The sequence below is a fragment of the Glycine max genome, chromosome 11, assembly GCF_000004515.6.
Source record: "Glycine max cultivar Williams 82 chromosome 11, Glycine_max_v4.0, whole genome shotgun sequence".
Lineage (NCBI taxonomy): Eukaryota > Viridiplantae > Streptophyta > Magnoliopsida > Fabales > Fabaceae > Glycine > Glycine max.
The window spans coordinates 2,815,768-2,843,024 of record NC_038247.2 but is presented as its reverse complement, the minus strand read 5'-3'; the positions used below and the strand labels follow the sequence as shown (position 1 = coordinate 2,843,024).

Here is a 27,257-nt window from a genome sequence, read left to right as displayed (position 1 = left end):
TCTCATTCGCATGCTTCTTAGGAAACTTTCCGAAAGATCACCCATATCGTAACTACTTCAAGGCAAGCATGCTTAACTATAAAGTTCTTAAATGATGGGTTACCGAAAAGTATATGTATCTTGTTAGTATAGGTAGTACCAACATTTTTCTTCTATACCTAATATATTTTTTATAATTCCAACATTGTCCTTATTTATAACCGATACAAATTGGTAATCCGTAAAGCCAATTCATAAGCTCATACGGATTGACAATCTGTATGGGCTTATAATGGCCCATGCAGGTCTCGAATCTGTGACTTTTGCATTGTTGGCATGACGCTCTAACCAACTAAACTAATAAGCTAATTATGTTAAAAAATAACTAACGTCAATATATATAACACTATAATTTTTAATGTATATTTAATACACATATAAGTTTACATAATAAATTTTGTAACCATTTTTTGATTTAATAATGTATTTTTTTACATATATAAAATTTAAATAAAAATCATAGGTTTAATAAAAAAATTATATATGTAAAAAATGCATTATTAGATCAAAATTAGATGTTATATAATTTATTATGTAAAATTATATGCGTATTAAATATACATTAGAATTTTTAGTGTTATATATAGCGACATTAGTTATTTTTTAATATAATTGACCTATTAGCTTAGTTGGTTAAAGTGTTGTACTAATAATACGAAAGTCACTGGTTTAAGACCTGCATGGGTCATTAATTTTAAATTATTAAACATATTTTTAACAATCCATAAGGCCTATACGGATTGAAAATCCTATAGGCTATATATAAGGGTGTTTTTGGTTTTTTCCTTTCAGTGCTGGGTGTATGAGGAAATTTTCTGGGTGCAGGAAGAAAATACCTGGTTATAGGCCTCACAGTCACAGTCCATAGTTGTGCTTGTGTATGAAATAAAAGAAGCCCATCATGAGAGCCTGACCCGTGAAATTAACCATCCGAGAAACTGTCATTTAAGGGTGATCCATTGGACTTTGTTATTCTCATCTCTTTTTTGTCCAAGTTAACCCCCAACTTTTTGCATAAAAACCCAACTTTATTATTTTGATATAAATGCCCTTAACAAAAATATCATTTCCAGTAGTCATACATAATACATACACAATGAAAACTTTTTTCTATTACGTTAAGAGGTGTGAATTTACCATACACGACGAAAATAACTTTTGCTATTTATTATGAAATTGTACACAATAGATGTGTTAATTTTTTTGCAAAAATTTAACACAAAGGATACTTGTGTATTGTTATTCAATAATATTTTTAGAAGATAAAAACTATTTTACTTAAACTAAATTCAATACTATCAACATAAATTAAAAAGTATTTAATAAATAAACCAAAAAGTATCTAGCAAATATACAGCTGTAATTTAGAAGATAAAAATTATTCTTCTGCCTTTTTGGTATAGAGGCAAGATTCTTTTTCAAAATATTTAATGTAACTATACAATAAATTAAATTCAAGATTACTGGTTAAACTGAAAAATATACACCAGTGGATCCACATGCTCAGTGGTATTTTTGTGTCTTTCAATCTTTAAAGAATCAATATCATAAATATATAGAAGGCTAAGTTAAACATGATAATGAAATTGGTGAAAGACAAAATAACTTTTTCCATTTTTATCCGTTACTTAAGAATGAATTGGAAAAATTATTTAGTAGTTTGAACCATTATGATCCTTACTAGTGTAGTCAACTAATCCTAAATTAGTTAAGACCATAGATATGTAGTATTCCTAAATTACTTAATAACTTTTTGGGTTCAGAGTTAAATTTTGAAGATACATAGTTGAAAATTTTATGTATAAAAAATAATGTTGCAAAATGATATCATAAAAATGGTCATATAAGTAACATACTCCTTTGTACATGTGCTGTAAGTGTAACTGTGGACTAGACAGGGATCAGGTGTCATATTTATCAATCTCGGTCACGAAGATCGTCCACAATTATGAAAATAACTGCATCAATCTGGTTCTTTTGTTTAATTTATTAAATGATTCAAAATTTAGTTTAATAAATTTTAAGGGAGAGATTCATAACTGCACATATATAGTTCCTATTCCATCTTGGATCGCTGATTCACTGTTGTACCCAATTCATGAGCCATGATTCTATGACTCGTGAATTTCAATGTCTCTGAATAGGTATTATGTTACGTATCAAAAGATACGGATCATGAAATTCCTCCTGCTGTGATTGATAACACTTCAAAATTGTCTTCTCTACAAATTGGCGGGCAAATGCTCATAAAAGAAGATACTATTTATACACCAAAATGATGTACAGTTAACAAGTAAGAAAACAAACAAAAGCTGTACTGTACTATGCCAATTGCTATTTACAGCTCAATTTTAATATTTCTTTTAACTTGTACACTTCAACCTTACAAGTTAAATCCTGTCAACCATTATTTTTATTCTTTTCGCTTCCTACCCCTAACAATCTTTGTGCTTTACAGCTCAACTCCTAGTCACAACTGTGGTAAGTGTACCATATTATTTAATTAGACCATACACATGTGTATCATTGTTATTTTACAAATCTTCTTTACCCACCGCCACTGACTTTGACACATTCATACCAAGGGACCCTTTTTCATACAGATTTTCAGCTGCATACTTCAAGTATTGCAATTAGTAGTGTGTTGTCACTGAAATATTCAACCCTCAATGAGAGTGTTCAATATTATTTGTTGTGTTGCCGTGCATGGTGCATTATTAAACATTAGATGTGAATGCGTGAGACTTTTTATTTTTATTTTTATGGACAAATGTTTATTGTTAGTATTATTAATGGGTGATTCGAATTCATAATTTCTGCCCACTTTCTTTTCCTTTTATCATTAAACCAACCTTATATCTCTAACTCTATCTTCCTTTTACATTGCATAGTGTACTATTTAGAGTAATTGACAAGAAAGGGCACCAGAATCCGTTACCCACAGACCTAAACATGCTATTAAATGTCAACATGCCTTTCAAGACTCTGTCACTGTCTTCTCTTAAACGCATATCCTCTTCTCTTGCCGTCTGAAACGAGGGCACCCACACCCCTGACCCAGATATTTGACTTGCTAAATTAACTTCACTTCCTCCTTCGGTCATAAATGCTTACTGCACAAGTCTTTTTGAAGGAACAAAACATGAAAATCATACTCATTAGCAGTTGCTAGAAAATTGATATTATGACGATAAGGACTCTTTTGTTAGCAAGAACATTAATTAGTTTATGACTCCTAGAAATTACACAACCCCTCACCCCCCAAATGAGGAGAGTGATAGATGTGAGTCTCAGAATGAAACTTAATGAATTTGTTGATAGATGTGACTCTTTCTTTGAGAGTTAGATTATCTAAAGATTGGATTAAGGTGCAAAATATGAAATATTGATGCTAAGCCTGATGTAAAAGAAAAGAGCTACCACTAAGTTAGTATCATAGAGTGAAGTCGTAGTGGATGCCAGCTCTTAAGGAAGTTAGCAATATTAAGAGTTTCACATTGATTAGAATAAAAAACTTAATATGATAATAGTATATACTTAAGTCGTGATTTCCCCACCAAATATATTAGACTTATGGTACATTGGTGCTAATGCATAGTGCTCTGTCCTTAAGTTATAACAGCGAGAATCTGAAAACCAACCGCAACTACAAACTAAACTTTTATTTTTTTTAAACGATCTCGTATGCTTCATGCTTGTGTGTGCAACAATTAATTATCATTAGCTTTTATTTACCGCGTCAAGTTTGTGTCAATTTTAATATTGCAGCTGTATACATTGGATATTTCTAACCTTCTTTACCAGCCAATTGTGACCAATGCTTGTGATCTTTACCAAATTAGTGTCAAGCACAGAGTAACCATGGGATGGGACCATCATGGGTGATGACTGATTAGACAAAACACGAAGTGGGCTTAACATGTCGGTGGTGAGACCAAAAAAATACGTTGCAAGTTGTCAAAAAAGTTTAAAGGCCTTCGTTTTCTTGAGTGAATTGGGGAACTGCAAGTGCGAGTGATGTAATAGGAAACTGCCATTTCATGTGGTTGTTGCCCGGAACCACATTTCTACGTGTCTGCCACATTGGTTCAACACCACCAGCTTTCATACCCAACACAACACTTGAAAGATATACTTCCAATTAATTTAAGTACATTTTTTTTTATATCTCTTGAGAGTATGGTGGAAGCATGGCCATATGTGTCTTAAAGAGTTTAATAGATCGAACTGTTTATATACATAACATAATTTAATGATATAAACGCTTAAACACTGAATATGATTTAAATAAAAGGGATTAAAAAAATAAAGCAACATAAGCTAAATAGACCAGTCAACACTCAATGCAATAACTTCAACAATTTTTTTCTTAAAAAAAACTTCAACAAACTGTAACTTGTTTTCTTTTGCTTGGCCTGGCCTAGGTTCGTTTCCTTCATTGATATTTCTGTCTTCTTCTTTTTTGACAAATGATATTTCTTACATTGATATTTCTTTCTTGGGTGCTTTGTTTTAATTTCTTGGTGGGTTCTTCAATTTGAGGGTTTTAAAAAAATGACAGCAACCCTCTGCCTTTTTAAGAAATTTATTTAGATATTTATATGTGCTATTATTTAGATGAATTTGATTCTATAAGAGTTTAGCTTTGAATTTGCCAATATACTTTTTTTTGGTTGGCAGATATGAAATTTATAATTTTAGTTTTTTTTTTCATTTGATTGCATGCTTTGGCTTTATAAAATAAGAAAGGATAATTTTTAATATTTCATATCTTTTAATCAAATGCAACTATATATATATATATATATATATATATATATATATATATATATATATATATATATATATTAGTAAGCAATTTAACTTATATAATATAAATACTGGCTCATATAATTTAAATATTAATTTATATTTATGCAAAGTTTTAAATCTTTGTATGATTATCAACATAAAGCGGATATTAATTCTCTTTTATGTAAAATTTTATCTCCCTATTCATTTTGATATTATTTATCTTGTGATTTAAATATTAATATAAAATTTCATATAACTATTTTAACCTCCTGTACAATCAGTATTTACCCCCTATAATTAATATGTTTTTATTTGAAAATTAAACTCCCATATAAAGAAAAAATTTATTTTTATGATTTAAATATTGATACACTTTCAAATAAACATGTCATCATTGTGAGATGTAAATATTTAATAACTTATAATTGTTAATAGAATTTTATGAAAATTTTCATCTTATCTAATTAATTAAAAAATTAACCATAGTTTTAAAAACTAAAATATGAACTAATAACTTTGGCTGTTAAGTAAAAACAAACATTATTTTGGATTTCGTGCACAAATTGTAACTGCTGCCAAATGCAGAAATTGCCACGTCCTTAGTTTTTATTTTTTTCCCATCTAATCATATAGTAATGAGAAGTCCCAATTAATGTTATATTAAACTTTCTTTTTTCTTTCGAATTACAGGAAGGGATATACACTACTTATACAACCCCAAAAAACCAACTACGCGTAAGATTTTCACCAACAAGATCCCTCCAGAGAAGAGAGCCGCACCCAACTATTAGTGAGATCATGCTGCATGCATTCGATCTCACCTGCCAAGAAAATTGCATATGTGAATATCAATAATATTGGTTTACTTCCACCCCGTGAAAAGCATCGACCTTATTGAGTCATTAAAGTTTGTTTTATTAACAACATACTTAGTAGTTTCTTGCTACTACTATCTATCTATACCCCACCTTCTGGATAAGCATACAAGTGTACCATTTATTTATTCACACTCACTCACAGGAAAATTCTGACAAGCTTTAATAAGGTTCACTGGTTAAGATTAATTTGAAATTTTGAATGCAATCATCAATATCAATCACGAATTAAATTTTACAAAAGCAAATCATGATCCTCATTGAATGAAATGGTAGGAATCTGTCATCTGACATTGCATCCATCCATAATATATATATTCATGACAACGCAAACTTGTTTGATCTGTAAACCAACAAATTTTCATGTTACGTACTCTCACCGAAACGAAACCATCTTGATGTAATTATTTCCCATCTTCCGTTATTTTGTTTTCCCGTTTCAAAATAATTACATTGGTTTTGTTTCTTCTCATGTAGTTGGAAATTAATCACATGTACATAGAATTGATAATTTTTTTTTCAGATAAATAATAAAAAAACAATAGATAAATAAATAAATTTCAGTAAAAATTATGGACAAGATGTATTATTATAATTAAATTAAACATTTTTAACCAAAAAAAAAAATCTTTTAATTTCTCAAGTATTACTGTTAAGGAAAAGAATAATTTTAGTTTTCTTTCAAATTTTCTCATTTAATAGATAAAGAAAATTAAACTTTTTTTTCCTTATAAATACTCCTAAAAATATATAATATTACTCCGATAGCAATAATTAGCAATGTTGATATATTAATTTGAGGGAAGCAACGTGGACAAAGTGGAGCGTGATCACATGTGGTAATAATTTGATAATGGTGCCTGTGTACATGATATCCATACGAGTCAGTGCCATAACCACTCGGTATTATCAGTTAGTAGGAGTCATATAATAGCAAAACAAAATAGATAGACCTGAGAATGAGATCCGATCTGTTTTTGACCACGTATTGCATCTAGAGTCTTCTAATAATAGCGAACCCCCTATGCTTCTCTGAATATATACCAATTCGTATTCAATTTGAGTTCCATATCTTTGATACTTGATTAGACAAACACTAATCAGAAGCTTAATTAAGAACTAAGAAATTATAAATATAAATTTCGTTAGAGGTTATAATATACCTTTATAATTATAATTTTTAATACATTCTCAACTTAATTTTCAATAAAAAGTTTCTATCATTAAATTCATAATCAGTGTCTTGATTTTATTAATTAACTAGACTTCATATCAAATGAGATGCTGAGGCTTGTCCCTTTCTCTTGTTTGGCCCGATAATACTAGTAGTATATCTTTTTTTCTTTGATTCTTGATTCTTTCGTTTTCCTTTCACACCGAGCACAAAATGATGTTGTTAATTTGATTTTCAAGATTTCATTGTTTTTTTATCTTGGAAGTTGAAACAAAGGGGTGTTTTTGTTTTCTTCCTATTGACTTTGGACTACATGGATTCGCTAAATGCTTGGATAATAGTGATTTTGGATAATCTATGTTAAAGATAATCAAGGCATGAAAGATGGGCAATTTTCATGGAAATTAATCACTTGAACTGCCTCTATTTGTAATGACTTACCAGTCCCCGTGTCTATGTGTGCACGACTATAACTTGCTTTAATTGAAAGGTTGGTTTTCGGTAGAAGCAAGAAAAGGAAAAAGCAGGTAATTAGTCATTATATACTGCAAAAGGTAAATATATTTATAAATAGTATTAGTTGGCAATTAAAGATATTTCAAATCTTTTTTTTTTATATCAAGATCTTTTAAATCTAATAAATATATTTTTCTGAGATCAAATTGTGTCTGTAGTTATGTACGACTATTTTCTGTATTCTTACAAATACTATTTTGGGAAGAGTTTTGAAAAGAAAAGCACAGACGAAAACAAGAAATAAAAAATCGGGATGGGTCCAATATTTCCTGGAAATGTTCTCAAAACCCACATGGGCCTTTATAAAGTGCTTTGGGCTTTTCTGCTGAAGTTATTATCTTGATGGCCACCCGGGTTTCCTACACTAAACGACAAGTAAATAGTATTATCTTTATGACCGTTAAACTATTTGAAAGCAAGCTTGATTTTTTTAAATTACTTGTTTTTCTCTTTAAAGTAAATCTAAGAGCCAAATCTTAAAATATCATGTCTCTTCTTCTGTCCTTCTGCAATATCCTTTTCACGTTCAAACTTTTTCCTCTTTATTTTGGTTATATGTAAAGAAATTTTTTATACAATTATTGTAATACTATAAGGGTCTCATGATATATAAAGAGAATAGTTTATGCACTAAAAATATTTTTTTATTTTATTTTTATTATTGTTATTCATCCATAATAGAACTGTTTATAATAAATTTATTAACTTGTATAAATTACTTTAAAAGTCATTCTAAATTCTTGATAATGAATTTTAATTTATTGAAGATAGTTCGTAAAAGATAGTGGATGACAATTAAAGTGAGATAAATGACGTCAACTGTGTCTTTACTACTTGAGTTTATTAGCATCAATTTCAGTAAGTACTAGATGAGCGACGATTTTCTGTTATGGAAAAAAGTACTTACTTGAGTTTAGAAAATAATTGATTCACCCATATATAAGTATGAATTGTAGATATTACAACTTTGCAAATTGCCTTTGTCTTTGAGTGCGTATGTGGGTGCGAATTTTTCGTTTTTGTTGCCTTAAAAAATGCATAAAAAACGGGGAGTCATGGAGTGGATTGACAACATTTGCAGTTAATTACTTGAGAATTGAGATGCTAGGATGAAGAGATTAACTCAAATTGATTATTTGTATAAATAAGAAATAGAAGTGAAAGGGGGTGAGGTTTGGATTGACCAGTTTGCAGAGCATCGACAGATAAAAGTATCTTGACAAAATAAATAGTGTCATCACATCAAACAAAAAGGGGGTAGGAGAGGAAGAGGTGGATGTTTCCATTGCAACATTTTGCAATGAAGAGTGTGATATTGTTAACATTCCTTGATCACTTACTTGCATATTCTAACAATGTTTAGGAAGATGACAAAATAGAATTCAACACTATAAAGCATATTAAGCATAGGCATGATACATAACAAAATAGCTTTTATTTTTTAATTTAAAATGTATTTTTTTTTTAATAATGATGTTGACATAACTAAATCATTCCATTTTTATTGAATGCTAATGTAAAAAGCTTTTACATACATTAACATACATGTCTATTAGATCCTATATGTGCATGTATGCGTGCGTGCCTTGGTAGATATGTGTGCCTGTGTGCATGCACATGAAAGTATGGGGAGTATGAAAAGTAAATCTTAACCATAAAATTATAGATAATCATGCTAGATAAATTGTGATTATTTTAATTAGTTTAATGTTAACCATATATTTCAATTATGTGATTAAATTGGCTACTCTCATACTTTGATTCCTCACCTAAATATACTTTTTATATTCTCATTAATTTTCTTTTCCATACAAATTGATGGAAAATTCAGGAGTTATAATAATTTATACATTTTATTTAACTAAGTGAGATATAGACTCCATCAATATCTCATGATTATTAAAGTGTTACACAAAACTTTAAAATATAATAAACCCCTTAAATTTTAGAGTGAAAATGACAATGACTTAATTCTTCTTAAACTTATTTATTCTATTAAAAATTAATTTATATGCATTAACATGATAAAATATTTTTACATCAACATTTTATAAAAAAATGTATCATACTGCCACATAATATTAATAAATAGGATGATATAATAATAATCACATTTCTCCTTACAAAAAATGATCACATTATATTCAATGTATATATAAATTAAATTCTTCTATCAATACTTCAATATGCATTTTGAAAAGAAAAAAGACAAATAATTTAAATTTGAAAACAGAGGTAATAAAATTTTACTTAATACAAATAAAGAGTGTTAACTTTGACCTAAAGGTAAGAAAATTATGGAAAAATATCTTAATTTTAATTCATTATTCATATTTTTTTATTCTATTAATCTATTAAACAGTATCCCAATTCGGTTATTTAAAGTACCTCTATTAGCAATTTTCAATAATAATATTATACATTATTGTCAATGTATTTTAAATAAACATTCAAAAACGTAATTCTGATACTCTATCTTTATAAATAAGTTAAACATAAATTATAAAATAAAAGGAGAAAATTCAAAATCCATATAATTAAAGTGATCAAAAGATAATCAACTGATTGGATATAAGTGATTAACGTACTCAAATTAAAATTAAATTGTTTGAATATTATTTAAATTTAATTATTAACAAAAATAATTATTGATTAAGTTTTACTTATTTTTTATTTTCAAATTAGTTAATATCGCAGGAGGGTTAAAACAAAAAATGACAAAAAGATATTTAATGTGCTCTGTACTATTTCCACCCGACAGTGGAGTCCATGAAATGTAGACAGCCATTTGAGTTCGATCAAAATCAATGGGTTCCCATAACCGAAGCCATCTCCTACTATTATCCAACTTATATGCCCCTTATAATACAGTGCGTGGAACCTGAATATAGTATACTTTTCAAAGAAAAAAAAATAATGTCTTGCAAATTAAGCATATACTACTACACAATTACATATACTCGAATTGAAAATTAAAAAAACCATTCGCCAGAGCAATGAAAAGCTATTAAATCAATGTGCAATTAGCATCATATTCGTAAGGATGACAAATTAACAAGACTTTTTGAAATTATGCAAGATTCTGACATCTAAATGGAGACAACAACACATTGATGACACCCTGAATTTGGAAAGGCATCTCAGTTAAGTATTTATCCAAGAAAGAATATAATAAATATCAATTTCTAAAAGAGAGAAATATCCCAACAAAAAAAACAGAAGCCACTACCCATTTGGCCATCCATGTACATCACTGAGAAAATGTAAGGAGGACTGAAAACTAAAAAAAAAAAAAAAAAAAACGAACATTGAATCTCACGGCCAAATTACCCAACCTTCTCAGTTTTCTCACCATCATGTACAACAACAACAAAAAAGTTCCTCGTTCCATTTCCATTCATTAAAAAGATAGAGAGACCGGAGAGAGAAAGTATTTTTTTATTATTTAATGAGTATTTTTTTCATTTTAGTCTATTTTTCTTTTGTTGTGATGGGCAGACATGTGAATTGGCACTAAGATAGATAGACTTGGATGGTTGAATTTTTAACGGTGAGGCAAACAGGGCAAGCCCGAAAATGCCCGTCGCATTCGGCGCAGATGCATAGGTGGCGACACGGCAACACCACCACCGAAGCCACCCGTTTCGCACACCCTCTACATTTCGGAGTGGGACCCACTCGCTCCGGGTCAACGTACGCTGACTCAGCATCCTCCGCTTCGCCCCCGGCGCACGATAGCCCTCCCCCACCACCGTCCTCACCGCCGCCGCTGCTCATCATAGCCTGGTGCAGCTGCGCCTGCAACGCCGCCGCCGTCGCTTCCTGCGCCTTGGCCTTGGCCTGCCAAAGCTGTGCCTCCACGCTAAGCTGCGCCGCGCGTGCCTCCAACTCCGCATTGCGGCGCGTGGCTTTCTCCACCTCCGCTTCCTTCTCCCTCAGCCTCCGCAACACTGATTCCTCCGCTGCTCTTAGCAGCGTCCGATAATGTCTCTGCCTCTTCTCCGCTAATGTCCGCCGCAATTGCTCCCCCTGATCCACCCACAATTCATCATCATTATTATTCAAATTAACAAATAATAATAATAAATTTATTCATGTTATATAAAAAAAGAACTAGTCTTTTTCTATTGTATACGGATTCAAAGGGGGGGGGGGGGGGGGGGGGCGACTAGTACATGGGCTTGAAGGAATTGGTCTATTTCGTCACGCTGTTGTTTGATTTGAGAAGACAAGCCTTCTTCGGATAATAGAGATATGAAAGGAGAGGAGTGACACCCATGCTGTTGTTGATGATGTTGTAATTGCTGTCTTTGTTGTTGTTGGTCGCCAAAGGATAAGCGTAACCCGGTGGAGACTACATTTTGATTATGATTATGAAGTTGAGTGAGGTCTATGAGTTGTGCCTGTGGAGATTGGGATTGTAAAGAGAATGAGTTGATAACGTTTGGCGCAATCCCGGTAGCTGCTGCTGTTGTTGTTTCTCTTCCTCTCTTTCGAGAATTAGTACCTGTTCGATCACAAATAATGAATTTTGGGATTTTCGATCAATTTAATATCATGAAAAAAATCTGCATGAAACATACCTCCGTTGTTGAATAGCATATGGGATTGATCAAGGAGTTGTTGTCCTGGCGGAGATTGCAATGAATAATCATGTGCTTCTTGCCCGGTTTTGCTGTTGATATTGCATTATGTGTTAGTAATTAGGATTATTGATATTGCATAATATGTGTAAGAAGGAGGATGGATGGATGGATTGAGAGATTGAAATGAAGAAGGAAGAAGATGCAAACCTGTTTAGGAAAAGTACATTGGAGGGATATTGAGCTTGAACGGCGCCCATGAGTTTTGTTTGCGAGAAGAAAAGGAAGAGTGAGAGAAAGGTGGGAAATGGGTGGGGGAATTAAAGGAATGAGCAATGTCAGAGGACAGGGCAATAATCACAAACACACAAGAAGAATGAAAGAGAAATAAAGATGCCCCTATAAGGCGGAGTCTTCAATATGAGGGTGGACCAAAAAAAAAATATAGTAAATGAGATGAGATGGGTAGAAAGAGAAGGAATCAGAAGAAAATGGAAATGGAACAAATGGTGTTTGTGTCTGTTGAGAAAGAAGCCACCGGCACCACCATCATCCTTTTCTTTGTTTTCACCAACTTTGCCTTAAGAGTAGTGGGTGGTAGTAGAAAGAGGTGGGAAAGGAAGAGATAGATGCGTTTGAGGCGAATCAGTCCAAGAGAGAGAGAGAGAGACACCTTTCCTTTCTCTTTTTTCCTTTCCTTTGCTTCCCTTCTTCGCGTCCAGTTGGCTTTTCTTCACACCTCTTATTATTGTTTTCCTAATGCCAACATTATTTAAATACCTTGTCAGAAAATACATATATATACTACTAGTATTTCATTTTATTTTTCAAACAATCCTCGTAAACAATAAGAAGAGAGAGAGAGAGAGAAATATGTGTGAAGGAAGGAGGCGTTGGTAAATGGGTGATGTATGTATTGTTGTGGTTGTAAATGTAATAGTTGTTGGTGTGTGCAGGTTTCTGCCGCCGGAATTGTTTGTGTATGGCCCATGCGTCTCGCGTCAGCTTTGCTTTCTTCACAGCCCTTGTTTTGCCTCAATAAACTTTACAAATCCATCAATATTGTTAGACACGTAATTACCAATAACTCCTCTTCCTTATTTGGTATTTTCATTTCACAACTTCTCAAAATAAATATGACACTTCAAAGTTATATTATTATTTATATGGATTAAAATATTTTTACATGCGTGCACACGTACGTGTATATATATATATATAAGTACAAATATGAGCCCATAAGGCATGACATGTATTGAGGTATTTGTATCCGCATTCATTTTCTTGAAAAAAAGATTGTAGATAATTACTTATACCTCTATCCTTACTCATTAAGCTCACAAATACTTTCCATCATCAACAATTTTTACATGTATTCATGAGATCTGTAAATTATTATTCTTCCTGTAAATGTGTTTTATTATGCTTAGTGATAAAAGAAATATGCTGCATGCAAAAATAAACAGAGAAAAAAGATATGAAATAGGGTGAATTTTTGGATTATTTGGTTTGAAAGAAATACAAGTAAAATTGGAAAGAAAACAAATATTATGAGCTTATTTGATCTAAATTTCTAAATTTATCAATTGTATGAGGAAAAAACACACACCAATAAATCAATATTTTAATATCATAACAGATAATTAATTAAAAAGTTAATATTTGAATTGTATTATTAAATTTTAATATTACCCGTAAGAGATTATATTATTAAATTAATTAACTATACTTAATTTTTATATTATAATTATAATTATTTTTACGATGAAAGGAGAGGCAAAAAAAAAAAAATTGAAATTTAAAAAATATTACTCTTGTACTACCTTTAACACCTTGCATATAAACAATCCAAAAGAGTATCGGTTTCTCACCACTTAAGATGCAAAAAAATAAAAAATTCATTGCTAGGCGAAAAAAAAACACACACAACAATCAATCTTAAACGAAAATAATCATTTTTGGGTGATGCAAAATCTCTCCTCTCAATTTCTCTCATATTTCACCTCTATTTTTTTATCCTTAAAAATTATAATAGAGTAAAAAAATTTACAATAAATAATACACACCGCTCAATATCACCTCTACTAAAACAAAATGAGAACATATTATCTCAAATTTTTTGTCTTAGAAATTGACAAATATATCAAAATATCTCGAATCTATTTGTATTAGTGGATGAACCCCATTGATTTCTATCGATGCTAATTTGTTTCCTTCTTAGAGAGGATTTCACAGACGACTATTTTTTTTTTTTTAAGGAACAGACTACCATTTCAAACATCCAAAACTAAACTTTCAAATTATACCCATCAAATTTTAGTAAAAAAATAAAATAAAATCCATCCGTAACGCTCAAAAGTGAGAGGAAAAAAAAGTTTTCAAACTTGTCATAATTTAGGTTTAGTAAAACTGACAATCATAACATCTTATCATCTAACAAAAATCAAGACTGAATTTGTTTAAATCAATATAAGCAATTTTGTTCTTGTAATTTTGACAATCTTTGATTTATAATATTCCTGATTTTTAAAGCCTTCATTTTTGTGTGTGCATTTTGTAAATACCCAAACTATCATCCCTCAGTCTAATTCTTTTTGTGGATGAAAGTTTGACATATTAGGAATGAAACTTAATTAGTCCAATTCACATGCCTGCCCATCACAACGAAGAAGTAGACTAAAATGAAAAAAATAAATGGCATTAAACAATAAAATAAAAGAATTTACTTTCTCTCTCTGGTTCTCTATCTTTTTAATGAATGGAAAGGGAAGGAGGATTTTTTGTTGTTGTTGTACATGATGGTGAGAAAACTGAGAAAGTTAGGTGATTTGGCATTTTGGCCGTGAGACTCAATGTTTTTTTTTTTTTTTTTTTTAGTTTTCAATCATCTTTAAAAATTATATGAATAATAAATTAAAATTAAGCTATTTTCCCATGATTTTCTTATCTTTTGGTCAAAGTCAACACTCGTTATTTGATTAAGTGTTAAAAAATGTGTTAGTTATTATTTTTTATCATTTATTATTTTTCAGATATTTTATCCCTAAACATTTGTCTGAGGAAAAAGTTTTTGAACTTTTCAATACATTAAATATTTTTAATAGTTGTTCTGAAAGTTCAGTATCCTTTATCTTAAATGTTATTTGCATATGTTCCAACTACTATCTGCAGTTTGCAAATTATAATGCTAGCAGTAACATTTTGTCATGTGAAATCTTAATTTTTAATTAAAAGTAAGAGAGAAAAATTAAATAATACAAAAAAAAAACATAAGATTTGAATGGGTGAGATTTATATTTCAGAGGATTCAAGTGAAAATATGACATGATGAGACGAACATACCGGCCGTGGATGCTAATCACCGATTTTTTCTGGAGTTTATACATTTAAAAGAAAACTGGCAATTGATGGAAGTTCGATTACATGACTAATGGCTAAAAATTAGGGACAATGAATATTGGTTTTTCTTTCTTCTTACTAGAGCATTTCGATCATTTTTCTTATATGGATTGTTTGGTAGCCTTGAAAATTATAGTTGTGGTGTAATTTAAGGTTAGTGAGTGAATCCACGAGGAAGAAAGACTGGGGCCAGTATTGGGTGAACTTCCCCAAAAATCATGAAGGGTTTCAAAACTTTAATTAATGAAGGAGAGTGATAAAAAAAAAGAGAAAATGCCACCAAAAAAGCCGATGGAGGAAATGTGAAGGAGAGTATTGGATTGCCATCACGCAATTTGTCTTATTTTAGGTCCCACCAAGAGGGTCGGCTAGCTCCCCTTGACTCTCCTTCTCATTGCTATCACAACTAGAAAAATGGCTTTTTACGACGGTTAATAAGTGCTTTTAACGACGGTTGTAAACCGTCGTTGTATATAACGTCGTTGAAACGCAATTGCTTTTTATGACGGTTATTATAACAACCGTCTTTGAAAGTGAAAAATTTTCAAAGACGGTTATTACATAATAACCGCCTTTGAATGTTACGTCTGGTCGACATTCAAAGACGGTTATTACATAATAACCGCCTTTGAATGTTACATCTCCTCGAGATTCAAAGACGGTTATTATGTAATAACCGCCTTTGAATGTTACATCTCCTCGAGATTCAAAGACGGTTATTATGTAATAACCGCCTTTGAATGCAGTGTCTGGTTTTTTGAATTCAAGGTATTTATTCCCTGGCAGAGGCTATGACTGAGAGTCTGAGACAACAAATTATAGAATTCCAGGAAACAGTTACTAGTAAGTAATAGCATGGAGTCTATCTTAATTTTAGCATTTGTAAAAACACACCATCACCAGACAAAATTAGGAAGCTCTGAAATAATGGAATATCCTATCAAACCAAACTACCAAAGGTATCCCAACATGAAAATTAGCAAATATGGCATCCATTTGAAGACAGACACAAACAAATAGATTGAAACACAAGTAAACCTGTTTTGAATTCACTTCTTGGTCCTCTTTGGGCTTGTCACTCATCACTTTCAACTGCAACTGCAACAAAGCCCTTTGCCTGTCTTCCTGCAATATATTCCAAAGAATAAATATAATAATAAAAATTATGACAAGAAATTAATTTATCATATCAGGGTATTCCATACTTTGGATTTTTGAAGATGCAACTCCTCTTCCAGCTTCTGACACTCATCTTCAAGTTCACACCTCAATGCTTTGATCTCTAGACCACATAGTCATAGAGAATTTCGTACCATGTCATTAACAAACTATCCAAAAAGCTCAAGCTGCTAGGTAACGATACATGAATGACTTTATATTGCATCTCTAACAAATACTAATCAGATAGTAACTTTATTTAAAAAAATGGTTTTTTCAATTAATTAGAACATTAAGTAATTAAAAATATAACTAAAGACAAATCAGAACACTTATGATCCCATGTAATAGAATGCAATGATAGAATATTTCTAAGCAGCCAATAATTTCAAATTCAAGACTTTTTCTATGCTTACGAGCAACGTGTGTTCATCTTCAATGCGCATCAACTGCTGCCTTTGTTCTTCTTTGCATTCTTCAATTTTTTGGCCACACTTTGCCTCAATTTCTGCAATGGCTTTGTCAGCCTATAAAGGTTCAAATTAATTAGAAACATGTTGATGGAAATTACATTCTACAAATACCAGGAAATCATATCGAACCTTTTCTTTTTCCTTGTTCACAATTTCCATATTCTCCAACTCATACTTCCTCTTAATATGATTAATAGCCTGTTTAGAATCAATTGCCAACGGCCCATTCTCTATCAAATAAAAAATACCAATAAAGAAATTTCTTACTGATATACAATTTTTTAATAGAAATGATCAATTTCCTTACCTGTAAATTCTGGTCTTGTATATCGATCAACAGGCTTAGTTGATATCATATGAGCAAATGAATTTACAATCATATCCAGCAAGCAGTGTCAACACAGAGACATTCTCACGAATGTCATCCATAAGTTCTGTAATTTTTTTCTATTACAATAGATATAAATGCAATAGCTGAAAATAACCTCCCCTATCCTGTAACAAAAATAACTCCTCAAGCCATGACTTGATTGGTCCTCGTGTCTTGGTTGGAATTAAATGCAATTACAAGTATACAACCTATAACTTTTTTTTAATCAATTAGAATATTACTAAGCAAATATTTTTGCCACTGGGATGTGATCATAGAGTATAAAGCTTTTCTATCAAAATATTCTTGATTCAAAAGTAATGTGTACGTACAATGAATCTTGATTCAAAAATATTCTTCACAAACTGCAAAACTACAAACAAAATTTATACACAGAACACATTAGCACATCACGTACATTGTCTTTTGTTTTTTCTTTTATCTAGGAAGGGAGGGACAGAGGAGGCAAGTGATTAGAAGGATACAACCAACAACACTACCTGTGCAGAGCTGCTTGCCTTATCTTTAATGCTCCGGAGCTGTTCCAGTGCGTGGATATTATTCGAATGAGAAGATATGAAATTCATATACATTGAATTCCTTGATGTTGCATGGAAGTGGTCACAGAACTGCTCAAACAACAGATAAAGCTCCGTTTACTGCCTAAAAAAACCAGATTATTTCTATAATTTATTCATAAATAATGAAGTCTGTTTACTTCTTGAGTCTGATATGACAATCCTCTATTTCATGCATCAAATTTTCCTGCATTTGGCTAATAAAAACTATTTTGAGCCGCACAAAAGAAAAAAGAAACAGTGTACATCTAAGTGTAAGGTGTCAAACTAGAAATATACCTACTAGAGTCTCTCGACCACAGGATTTGACCTTGATTTTGCAAACTCCACTCAAAAATCTGACAACAAAGAATAAATTAATATAAATGTACAACCCATTTCACAAGCTGGAATAACATTAAATTTATAATACTTGCCTTCCCATCAGAGCCCAGGCTAAAAATGCTAGTCTCATCTGGTCCAAACAGAATTGAACTGATGGAAGAATCATGTGCAGGCCAGCCAGTGATTTGTAGACCAGCAGACATGTCTTCGACTAGTTAAGGATGACATGATTGTCAAATCATGTGGCCACTGCTAGAACATTCTAAATACATTTATCTTTAAAAGAAATGCACCATTTTATTTCACTGAACAAGAAATCCCAGCAAATTGGCAACTCCAGCAAGGGAAGATATAACTTAATAAATGCAACCAATTGTTGAAATTGTGGGGATTTAAGTGTGATGGATATTATTGATAAATAATTAGAAACTAAAGAATTAAGAGAAATTAGAAAGAAATCAAATAACAATAGAAATATGGAAATATGACAATCAAATCAAATTATATTGGAAATATGTTTAACAGCAACAAAATTACATTATATTTTACTTCACATATTAATCACTAAGTATATCAAACCAAGGAAACAATCAAATGAACAAAATTAAGGATACCAAACATGTGAATCATTCCATCAACGGCAGAAGCTGCCAAAATCTTTCCATTGTGATTAAAGCATAGAGAAGTAATTGCTGGTGGATCTTCTCCAAGAGGAAGGACTGTCTTTATGAAATCCAAAATTAAAAATAGCCATAAACAACATAAACATAAAACATTTTATACAAAGCAGAGTTCCTGTCTATTATGAGCATTTTGTATCTTATACAGCATTTTGTCATCCAACTGAATGCTTATTATTAAGCAGGGATTTGATGAATCCAATATTGGAGAAAGGGCATAGCAGAGTTCCTGTCTATTATGAGCAGCCTACAAATATTATTGGACTTGTTCTGGTATCATATGCACCTAATAATTTTTTATTTTCAAACTGACAGTCTACCATGATTGTATATTCATTTTTCTTTCCTTGAAATCTCTCGGCTCCTTCCATGAGGCCATTTTTTCTCTCAGTGAGTACGTTTTATTTTTATGCCCTCAAAATTAAATATTATGTTTAGATAAATGTTTGACATAATTAATTTTAAAGTGATGTAACTTATATTTAAATTTCATAGGTTTTTCTTTTACTTAAAATATTTTTGAAGTGACATAACTTATGTTTAAATAACACATTGACATTTTTATTTGAATTCAAAGGACCATACAACACCGTGTATGTTCTTTTCTTTATGTTCAAATCCGCGTGAGAACACCAAAAACAGCTATAATAGTATAGTATCTAAGTTTTGTCGTTTGAAATATCTATGGTGAAACCAAACATTCAGACAATGGATGGAGTTAGGTGAAGAGGAAAAGTATGTAATGTATCCCCTCACCCTGCTGACACCCCTTTAGCGGACAGCAACCACACGTGATGAGGCTGAAGAGGGCCGGGCCCAGGGCCCATGGGCCCATGGGCCCAAAGCACCAAGTGAAAATGAAATTTGACCTGGGCCCACACCCTGCCCTCTTACTTGGACCAAAGTCAGTGTGGTCCAAATCTAAATGCACCAGATTCTTGTTTGTATCAATACCCCTCTAACATCTCTTATTATTATATGAATGAACTCACAAGTCACAACTCATGGTCATGTTTTCTTTAAGGAGGCCGAAGACAAGACACACAATATACCAACTTATAGCTCTTTTTGTGGTCTCTTTCAATTTACATGACACTAGACAGAACAACAGCTTTGGCAAGTACGAATATATTTTATTTTTCTTTGCAAAATTTAGTCCAAACTTTCCTTTTTCTTTTCACAGTTCTCTTGACGCTTGCTTCTGTCAAGTGCTGTGATATTTTTTTGACAAGGGTTAGAGAAACCGCACAATCACATTATTGAAGGGCAGTATTCATTAATTTATTAGGGATTACCAAGGACCAAAAATGAAATTGTTATTTTATTGGGAACTCAATGTAAAACAAATATTTATAAGGGAACAAACGCAAAAGTTGGATTTTTTTAGGGATCAAAAATATATTTAAGCCAAATGTAAATTGAATAAATGTTCCTTGGAGAAGGAAAATGCCTGACAATTATGTCAAAAACATTCAAATGCTAAAAATCCACTTAATATGACATGAGCGATACTGTTTGATCTCACATATAATTGCACAAACTTTATTTAATTAACACAATCAAGTCATTCAAGTGGTAGTATACATAAATTAAAACTGAATCTAAAGAACAAAATTACTCGAGGATTCAGGGTTGTGTATTGTCAAATTTATATATTGCAGTAGGAGGCCAGCTATTTGAAATAGAAATTACCTCTGCTGGGTCAAAAACAAAGATCCTTGAGATAAGGTGGCCACACTCTGGAGATATTTGAACACCGCCCGGAATGGAATACTGGACACTAAGAACTCTCTGGAAAGAAGCAAGCAGCAACCACAAGTTATACTCAAGCAATCAGACACTACTCAAGAAAAAAATGAGCACATATCTTAATATCTGATGTACCTGAATTGTCTTGCGAAAGTCCTTTGGTTCATTAGGATCTTCAAAAGGATATGCTCCCACTAGCATCACATATAACGTTACTCCACATGACCAGACATCTGCAAGCTAATATTAAATGCAAGAAAACATAACAGAAGCAACTCATTAGACACTTATGAAAAAATATAGAAAATTAAATTGTAGACATAATAAAAAGGTTATAATTTATCAAGTTATTCTGTTCTTGTGATATATAAAAAATTTTACATTGATTTTTTTTCTTTTTTGCAAAATGCACGGAGACGACAAGTAATTTTAGTGTATGAGATATGTCAAACATGGACGCAGGTACAACACCGACATGGCTACAATTTTGAACTGTCTGTTTTCTTGCTAAGTAAAGATTCTCAGCTAGTGTACGAGATGTGTCGAACATGGACACAGGTACAACACGGACATGGCTATAATTTTGAACTGTCTGTGTTTTCTTGCTAAGTAAAGATTCTCACCTAGTTCGAGAAAGACCTAAATTAGGTGGAGATGAAAACCAAAAAAATACAATGACCTTTGTTTGGAGTGCAGACCAAATTAATGACCATTGGACTGGGTGAAAAACTAGACAATATTATTACTTTAGATCCTCATATCACGAAAAGTCAACAAATTTGCAAGCTCATAAATGATGACAAGTTAACAACAAAATTGTTCATTTAAGAGTAACAGTAATAAATCTACAGAAAAAGAACAATACCATGAAACTAAACAATAACCACTCTACCTTGCCATCATACTCTTGTTTCAACAATACTTCTGGAGCAATATATGCAGGAGTTCCCACAGTTGACTTTGGTTGTGAATGAAGCACTGAAGACTGGGCGAATCACACCATCAAACAGATTTGTGAGAAAAAAAAAACTCAAACAAATACAACTACAAACAATTCATCTATCTAGTGATGTTATGAGTTTACTCCCTAAGTACTGAGATATGCACTAGATCCTTCTGTGGACTTTAGTTCATTTTTGTTCTCTGAGGAATCTTTGGGTTAGTCTGTATTCTAGGCCGAGGTAGACTAGCTTGCTTGCTTTTGTCAAGTTTGGTAAAATAAGTATTAGTTAATTTAATCTTTAATTTTAGGGATCAAACTAATTCATAGTAATCAAATTCAGACTTTTAAATTGTTTGATTATTTTTTATAATTATTAGAAATCAAATTAATTGGATAGATCAATTTAGGTAAGCCTTCTAAATAAAAAAAATAATTAGGAAGAAAATCTTCACTAAAAATAGTCACTCAAATTGTTAATAAAATTTAGTCATAATTAAAATTAAAAGATACTTCGTACTTATAACATTAAAATTAAAAGATACTTAATACTTATAACATGACACTAACCCAAATATATCAATTTTATGAATTAAATTACTTCACAGTTTTGAGAGCTTGTGACAAAATTTATTTATTCATATTATCAAACAATAAAATGTTTAATTATTAATAAGAATCTTAAGAATTAAATTGATGTTTTAGTTCAATCTTTTGTTTTTGAAAAAATTCTTTTGACACCCAAGACCAATTGATAATTTGAGAGAGATAAAGAAATAAGAAACAAAAATATTTATATAATAGATTATATGTAACTTGATATGATAGAAAAAAAATAAAAAATAAAATAAGAGTTGTTAGTTTGAGGTTTAAAATAAAAAGTTGCCAAAATATCACCATTTTTTTGAAGAAATTAGTCTATTTATATTATCAACATGTTAGAACTGAACTTTTCAAACTAGTCATGACTCAATAATTATAAATTATATCAGGCAAAACAAGACGTAAGACAAACAAAAGAATTATTCTCTGTAGTTTGATGCTTCTTGATCATTCTCTCTACTTGGTTTGAAAATAAATCACAACTGTGTGAGAACTAGAAGCAAGCACAATAAGTGGCAGAGATGTCAAAGTCTCTCATTTAATCATGGACAAAGAAACTTCATTTTAGCCCATCAAGAAGACAGGGGAATTTTATAATGGAACATTCTATATGAAAAAACATATTCAATAGTTTCATGGACCCTAAAATATGTCAAAGTTCATTTCTCATATATTTGGGGTGTTTCTCTCAAAGTGATTAGGTTCTGGTAACAATACTTGGAATTTTTAAGTGTTTAGTTATTTTGAATGGTGAATGGATGACATGCGAACATAGAAAGATGTAAAAATTTGTTTTCCAAACAAATGAAATGCAATAAATAGGAGAGAATGCCATAAAAAAGAAAAGTAAAATAACACAAGCAGAAGAACACAGCAGTCGGCGGAAGCTATTGATGGTGACACCACAATTACATTGAAGTACCAAAATTAAACCAACCAAATTCCAATAGATGCCAAACTTTTCATATGCAGACAAGCTAATTAGAGACACCTTAATTATTAATGTGGCAAATTTAAATAGGCACTAGCAAAACCATGAATACAAAGGAAAAGAAAAAAACTCAAAGCTTTCGCAACCAAGTGAAGGGAACCAGATATATGAAACTGATAAAAGAAAACTTAAAAATGAGAAGGGGTCAAGTCAGACATATTTGTCTGGGTCCTAAGAGATTATGTTTATTAAATCGAGCACCCGACCATCAAAAAACTCATTCAAAGCATCATTTTCTAAGGAATTTATCACACACACAAAAACATATCATAAAGTAAATCAAAACACAAGCAATCATTTTCAACACAAACATCGATTTATCACTAACTAGGTAGCAACAAACAACATCAGTTAGTGGAAAACAGCTAACAAACACCCCTAAGAAAATTCTAGCATTGGATATGATCCCAATCTCCAAAGGGGTCACACCTAAAATGCTTGAAATCAACAAACCCCCAACTTGAATTCGCAGAATATCTATAAAAAAATTTAACTTTTCAATCAAATTCAAAGAGAACCCCCAAATGACGTTTCGATCCACACAAAATCTGTGGCAATCAAGCGTGCGCTAAACAGTCAATTATCGCAATCGGTTAAAAAAAGAAAGGCCTAAATAAAAAAATTAAAAAAATTGCTGCGAAATTTGGAAACCCTAGATTTGAAAAGTGAGGACATATATAATGGAAGAAAAAGAATAGATCTAGCAGATGAGAAACGAAAGAAAGAGAGAAGCTTGGAGGCTTACATTGCACAGTGGTGGAGTTGTGCAGTACGGTTGTTGTTTGGGTTTTGAAGAGCTTTGTATTTCGTATCAAATAATAATACTCCCCTTCCCTGCTTGCTTGGATTCAATTAGGGTTGCATCCGATTTGCCAGTTTTGGTGAAGGAGCTTCAATGGAAGAAGGAGCAAGCAGAAACCGAAAATCAGTAGGGTTCATGCAAGCAGAAAGCGAAAATCAATAGGGTTCAAACACAAAGGTCTAGGATTCAAAGCAGAAAACGAAGGAGCAAGCACAAAGGTCTAGGGTTCAAAGCAGCGCAATCTCGAAAGCTAGCAGAAACGTGCACACCCGTGAGGCAATTTCCCTTATTTGTTTTTACAACTACGACGGTTTTTTTCTAAAAACCGGCTTAAATTTTATAAAACATAACATTCTAAGGCGGTTTTCAATAACCGCCTTAGAAAGTGCGTCGTAAAATGAAATTTGTTACACAATAATTACAAAAATGCCACCGCACCACTTTCTAAAGCGGTTCCTCAAATAACCGTCGTAAATCGCGTGTCTTAAAAAGCCATTTTTCTAGTAGTGTATTAAGCTATTGTGCTGATTCCATAATTCTCTTTCTTTCCCTTTTTCACTATCCAAAGTTTTCCTATGTGAAATTATATATTTATTATATAAATAAAGAGGTTGATGTCGAAAGAAGATAGGAAAAAGATGGTAAAAATGTTAGTATTTGATTTTGTTATGAGTAATCAGCTAAACTTGATGTGCGTTTCACAGAAGTTATAAATTAATACTTATGCATAAATACTAAATGCATGCATGTATTGAACGTGATTTCACTATTGTACGTGTGTATTAAACATGTATCCAAATACATTTAATATCTTTTTTTATCGATATATATTTAAACTTAAAGGACTTAATCAAGAGGTTGAACTTGATGTCCAACACACAACAATGGAGTTTTGTTAGGAGTAATCAAATTAATTTTATGATTAAAAAGAGAAGTTTAAGGATCAAATTAAGTGAGGAGGACAAAAGAAAAGTTATGGTTCGAATCCCCATTAACATTTTAATAAAAAACGGACCTATATTGTTAATCAATTTTTTTTTCAATTTTAAAGTTTTTCGTATTATGCATTAATTTTGGTAAAAATAGGAAATGTTGTCTTATCTTAATATTGTGTGGTATATTAATATTATTTGATTTACTTTGAACATTAAGTAGTATAGCATATATAATACTTGGATACTACTCGTATGTATAAAATATTTGATAGTATAATAACTTATTATGCTTTTATACTATCTTATATTTTATCATATTATTTTATCGTGTCTTAATAATCAAATGGGTTTTAACTAAAATAAGTAAAAGTATTAGTTGGAAGATTATGTAGGAAGGTCAAGAATCATTCATTTACTCTTACATGGAAATCTCGGATATCCACCCCCTCTCACGAGAAATTTTTGGGGATAAGTTCAAAACTATCTTATTAAACATAGAAACTTAACATTCTCAGACTCAGATTTCTTAAAAACTAGCTTGATAAAGTCTCCAACCAAACACTCCTTAAAATTTGATTAGAAATTAAGAAATACAATTAAAATTTTAGATTTCACAAAAAAATATTTTGTAACTTCCTAATATCTCTTTTATCTTTCATATGAATTAGTTTTTCTCTCATTTATAAGGAAAAAATGTTTTAAAATTGACAAATAAAATGAGAGGGAGTGATAAATATAACTTTCCAATTCATGCGTGTCATATACTACTCCACGATTAAATTATACTGAATGGACTCAAACGAATGCATGAGGACTCTTGTCCACTGGTCCACCTCAAAAAGGGTTCAAAAATAGTCAGCGAATTATTTATGAAATTGTAAGTGTATAGAATGGGTATCGTCGGTGATGTTATAATTTAAGAGGCAATGTGCTAATACTGTAGTACGTTAGTACATGCACTGCCTTCCGTTTCTGATGGTGATAATGGCAATCACAAGAAGTATTGTGGCTTCCCGGTTTTTATGTTGATAGTGGCAGTCTCGCAGACAGTGTGCAGAGAGATGGGTAGAGGAAGAAGGCAAATCAAAAACGACTTATGAGAGATCGAGTGGGGAAGGAGGCAGTACTGGGTTTCTCTGCCTTTGCGATCGAATCCAACCCTACTTGCCTCACATTCATTCATTATTGCCACAGCTTTTATTTAGATCCTTCAATTCTCTTATTTTCCTTTTTCATTCTTCAAATACTTCTTCTAGTTTAAAATATATATCAACATGTGATTAGTTCATTTATAATCTTATCGTTTAATTTTAAAACTTTCATTTTATATTAATATTGATGAAATTTAATGAAAAATTAGGATATCATGCAATGGTAATGTCACTGACTCACTAATACTCTAGAGGATCCTTTCCCGAGTTTTAGGATGATTATTATTTTTTTTTTTGAGAGAAGGATGATTATTATTAAAAATTAACAAAGATGAAAACTTATACTGCCTTCCTATATAGTTACAACTTTTCATAAATTTATTTGTCTGTTTTATACGATTCTTTTTTTAATTTTTAGAAGAATTAATTATTTTTTCATACATATTTATATTTAATTATTCTTTCTTCAAATATTAATGAGAACTAATTAAATTGATAGAAAAATAAAAAATAATAATTTTAGAATGATAATATAAATAATTAATATATTTAATACGATTAATTAAATTAATTATTTTTTTAAGGGACACAAATTAGTTGAAAAAAAATCTTATAATTAAGAACAAAGTAAGTAATTACATGAGAGTGTAGTTTTTTTTACTAGTGCAAATATGATTTTACTCTTTTTATAGTTACTCATATAAGTACATGTTATTTTTTATTTGACGAGATTAAACAAGATTTTTTCTTATAAATTAAGTGTGTTATCTGCTCAGCTATACTCGTTAGATCTTTAGTGAATGTTAATTTACATCAATTTTCTCATAAATCAAAACTAAATTAATGTGTATTTGGATTAGTCTTATTATTTCAATTTTTTCTTACTATTTTACCTTTTTAGTTTTACTTAAAATGAAAAAAATTCTGATACCTCGTACTATTAGTTATACAAACACAATGTTTGATAGCATATACAGTGGTTTATTCTATGAGTAGTCAAACTTTGCTAGTTTCAAATTAATAAATGGAGTTAAAGTTTCATATATAAATGCAAACAGATAAGCATATCGGGAACGACGAGCAAGATCGCCATCTAAATTTGATTTTCTCCGGCCACTTTTCA

At 31.1% G+C, this 27,257-nt stretch overlaps 1 protein-coding gene and 2 long non-coding RNA genes across 3 annotated transcripts; all 3 read right to left on the bottom strand.

Annotated features, from left to right (window-relative positions):
- Nucleotides 1–10,508: 10,508 nt before the first annotated feature.
- On the bottom strand, nucleotides 10,509–12,870 carry LOC100779548 (probable BOI-related E3 ubiquitin-protein ligase 2). Its single transcript, XM_006590525.4, has 4 exons — nucleotides 12,192–12,870; nucleotides 11,982–12,073; nucleotides 11,574–11,905; nucleotides 10,509–11,427 (listed from the first exon to the last, which is right to left on the bottom strand). Exons 1-4 carry the CDS (start codon nucleotides 12,239–12,241, stop codon nucleotides 10,912–10,914), a joined length of 990 nt encoding a protein of 329 aa, XP_006590588.1. The 5' UTR covers nucleotides 12,242–12,870; the 3' UTR covers nucleotides 10,509–10,911.
- Nucleotides 12,871–16,156: 3,286 nt separating this feature from the next.
- On the bottom strand, nucleotides 16,157–18,296 carry LOC106795156 (uncharacterized). The gene is made up of 4 exons (XR_005887093.1): nucleotides 17,141–18,296; nucleotides 16,955–17,065; nucleotides 16,586–16,662; nucleotides 16,157–16,505 (listed from the first exon to the last, which is right to left on the bottom strand). It is a non-coding gene; the product is annotated as an uncharacterized lncRNA (long non-coding RNA).
- Nucleotides 18,297–20,256: 1,960 nt separating this feature from the next.
- LOC102664213 (uncharacterized) lies at nucleotides 20,257–21,766 on the bottom strand. Its single transcript, XR_416644.4, has 3 exons — nucleotides 21,605–21,766; nucleotides 20,848–20,952; nucleotides 20,257–20,754 (listed from the first exon to the last, which is right to left on the bottom strand). It is a non-coding gene; the product is annotated as an uncharacterized lncRNA (long non-coding RNA).
- Nucleotides 21,767–27,257: the final 5,491 nt, after the last annotated feature.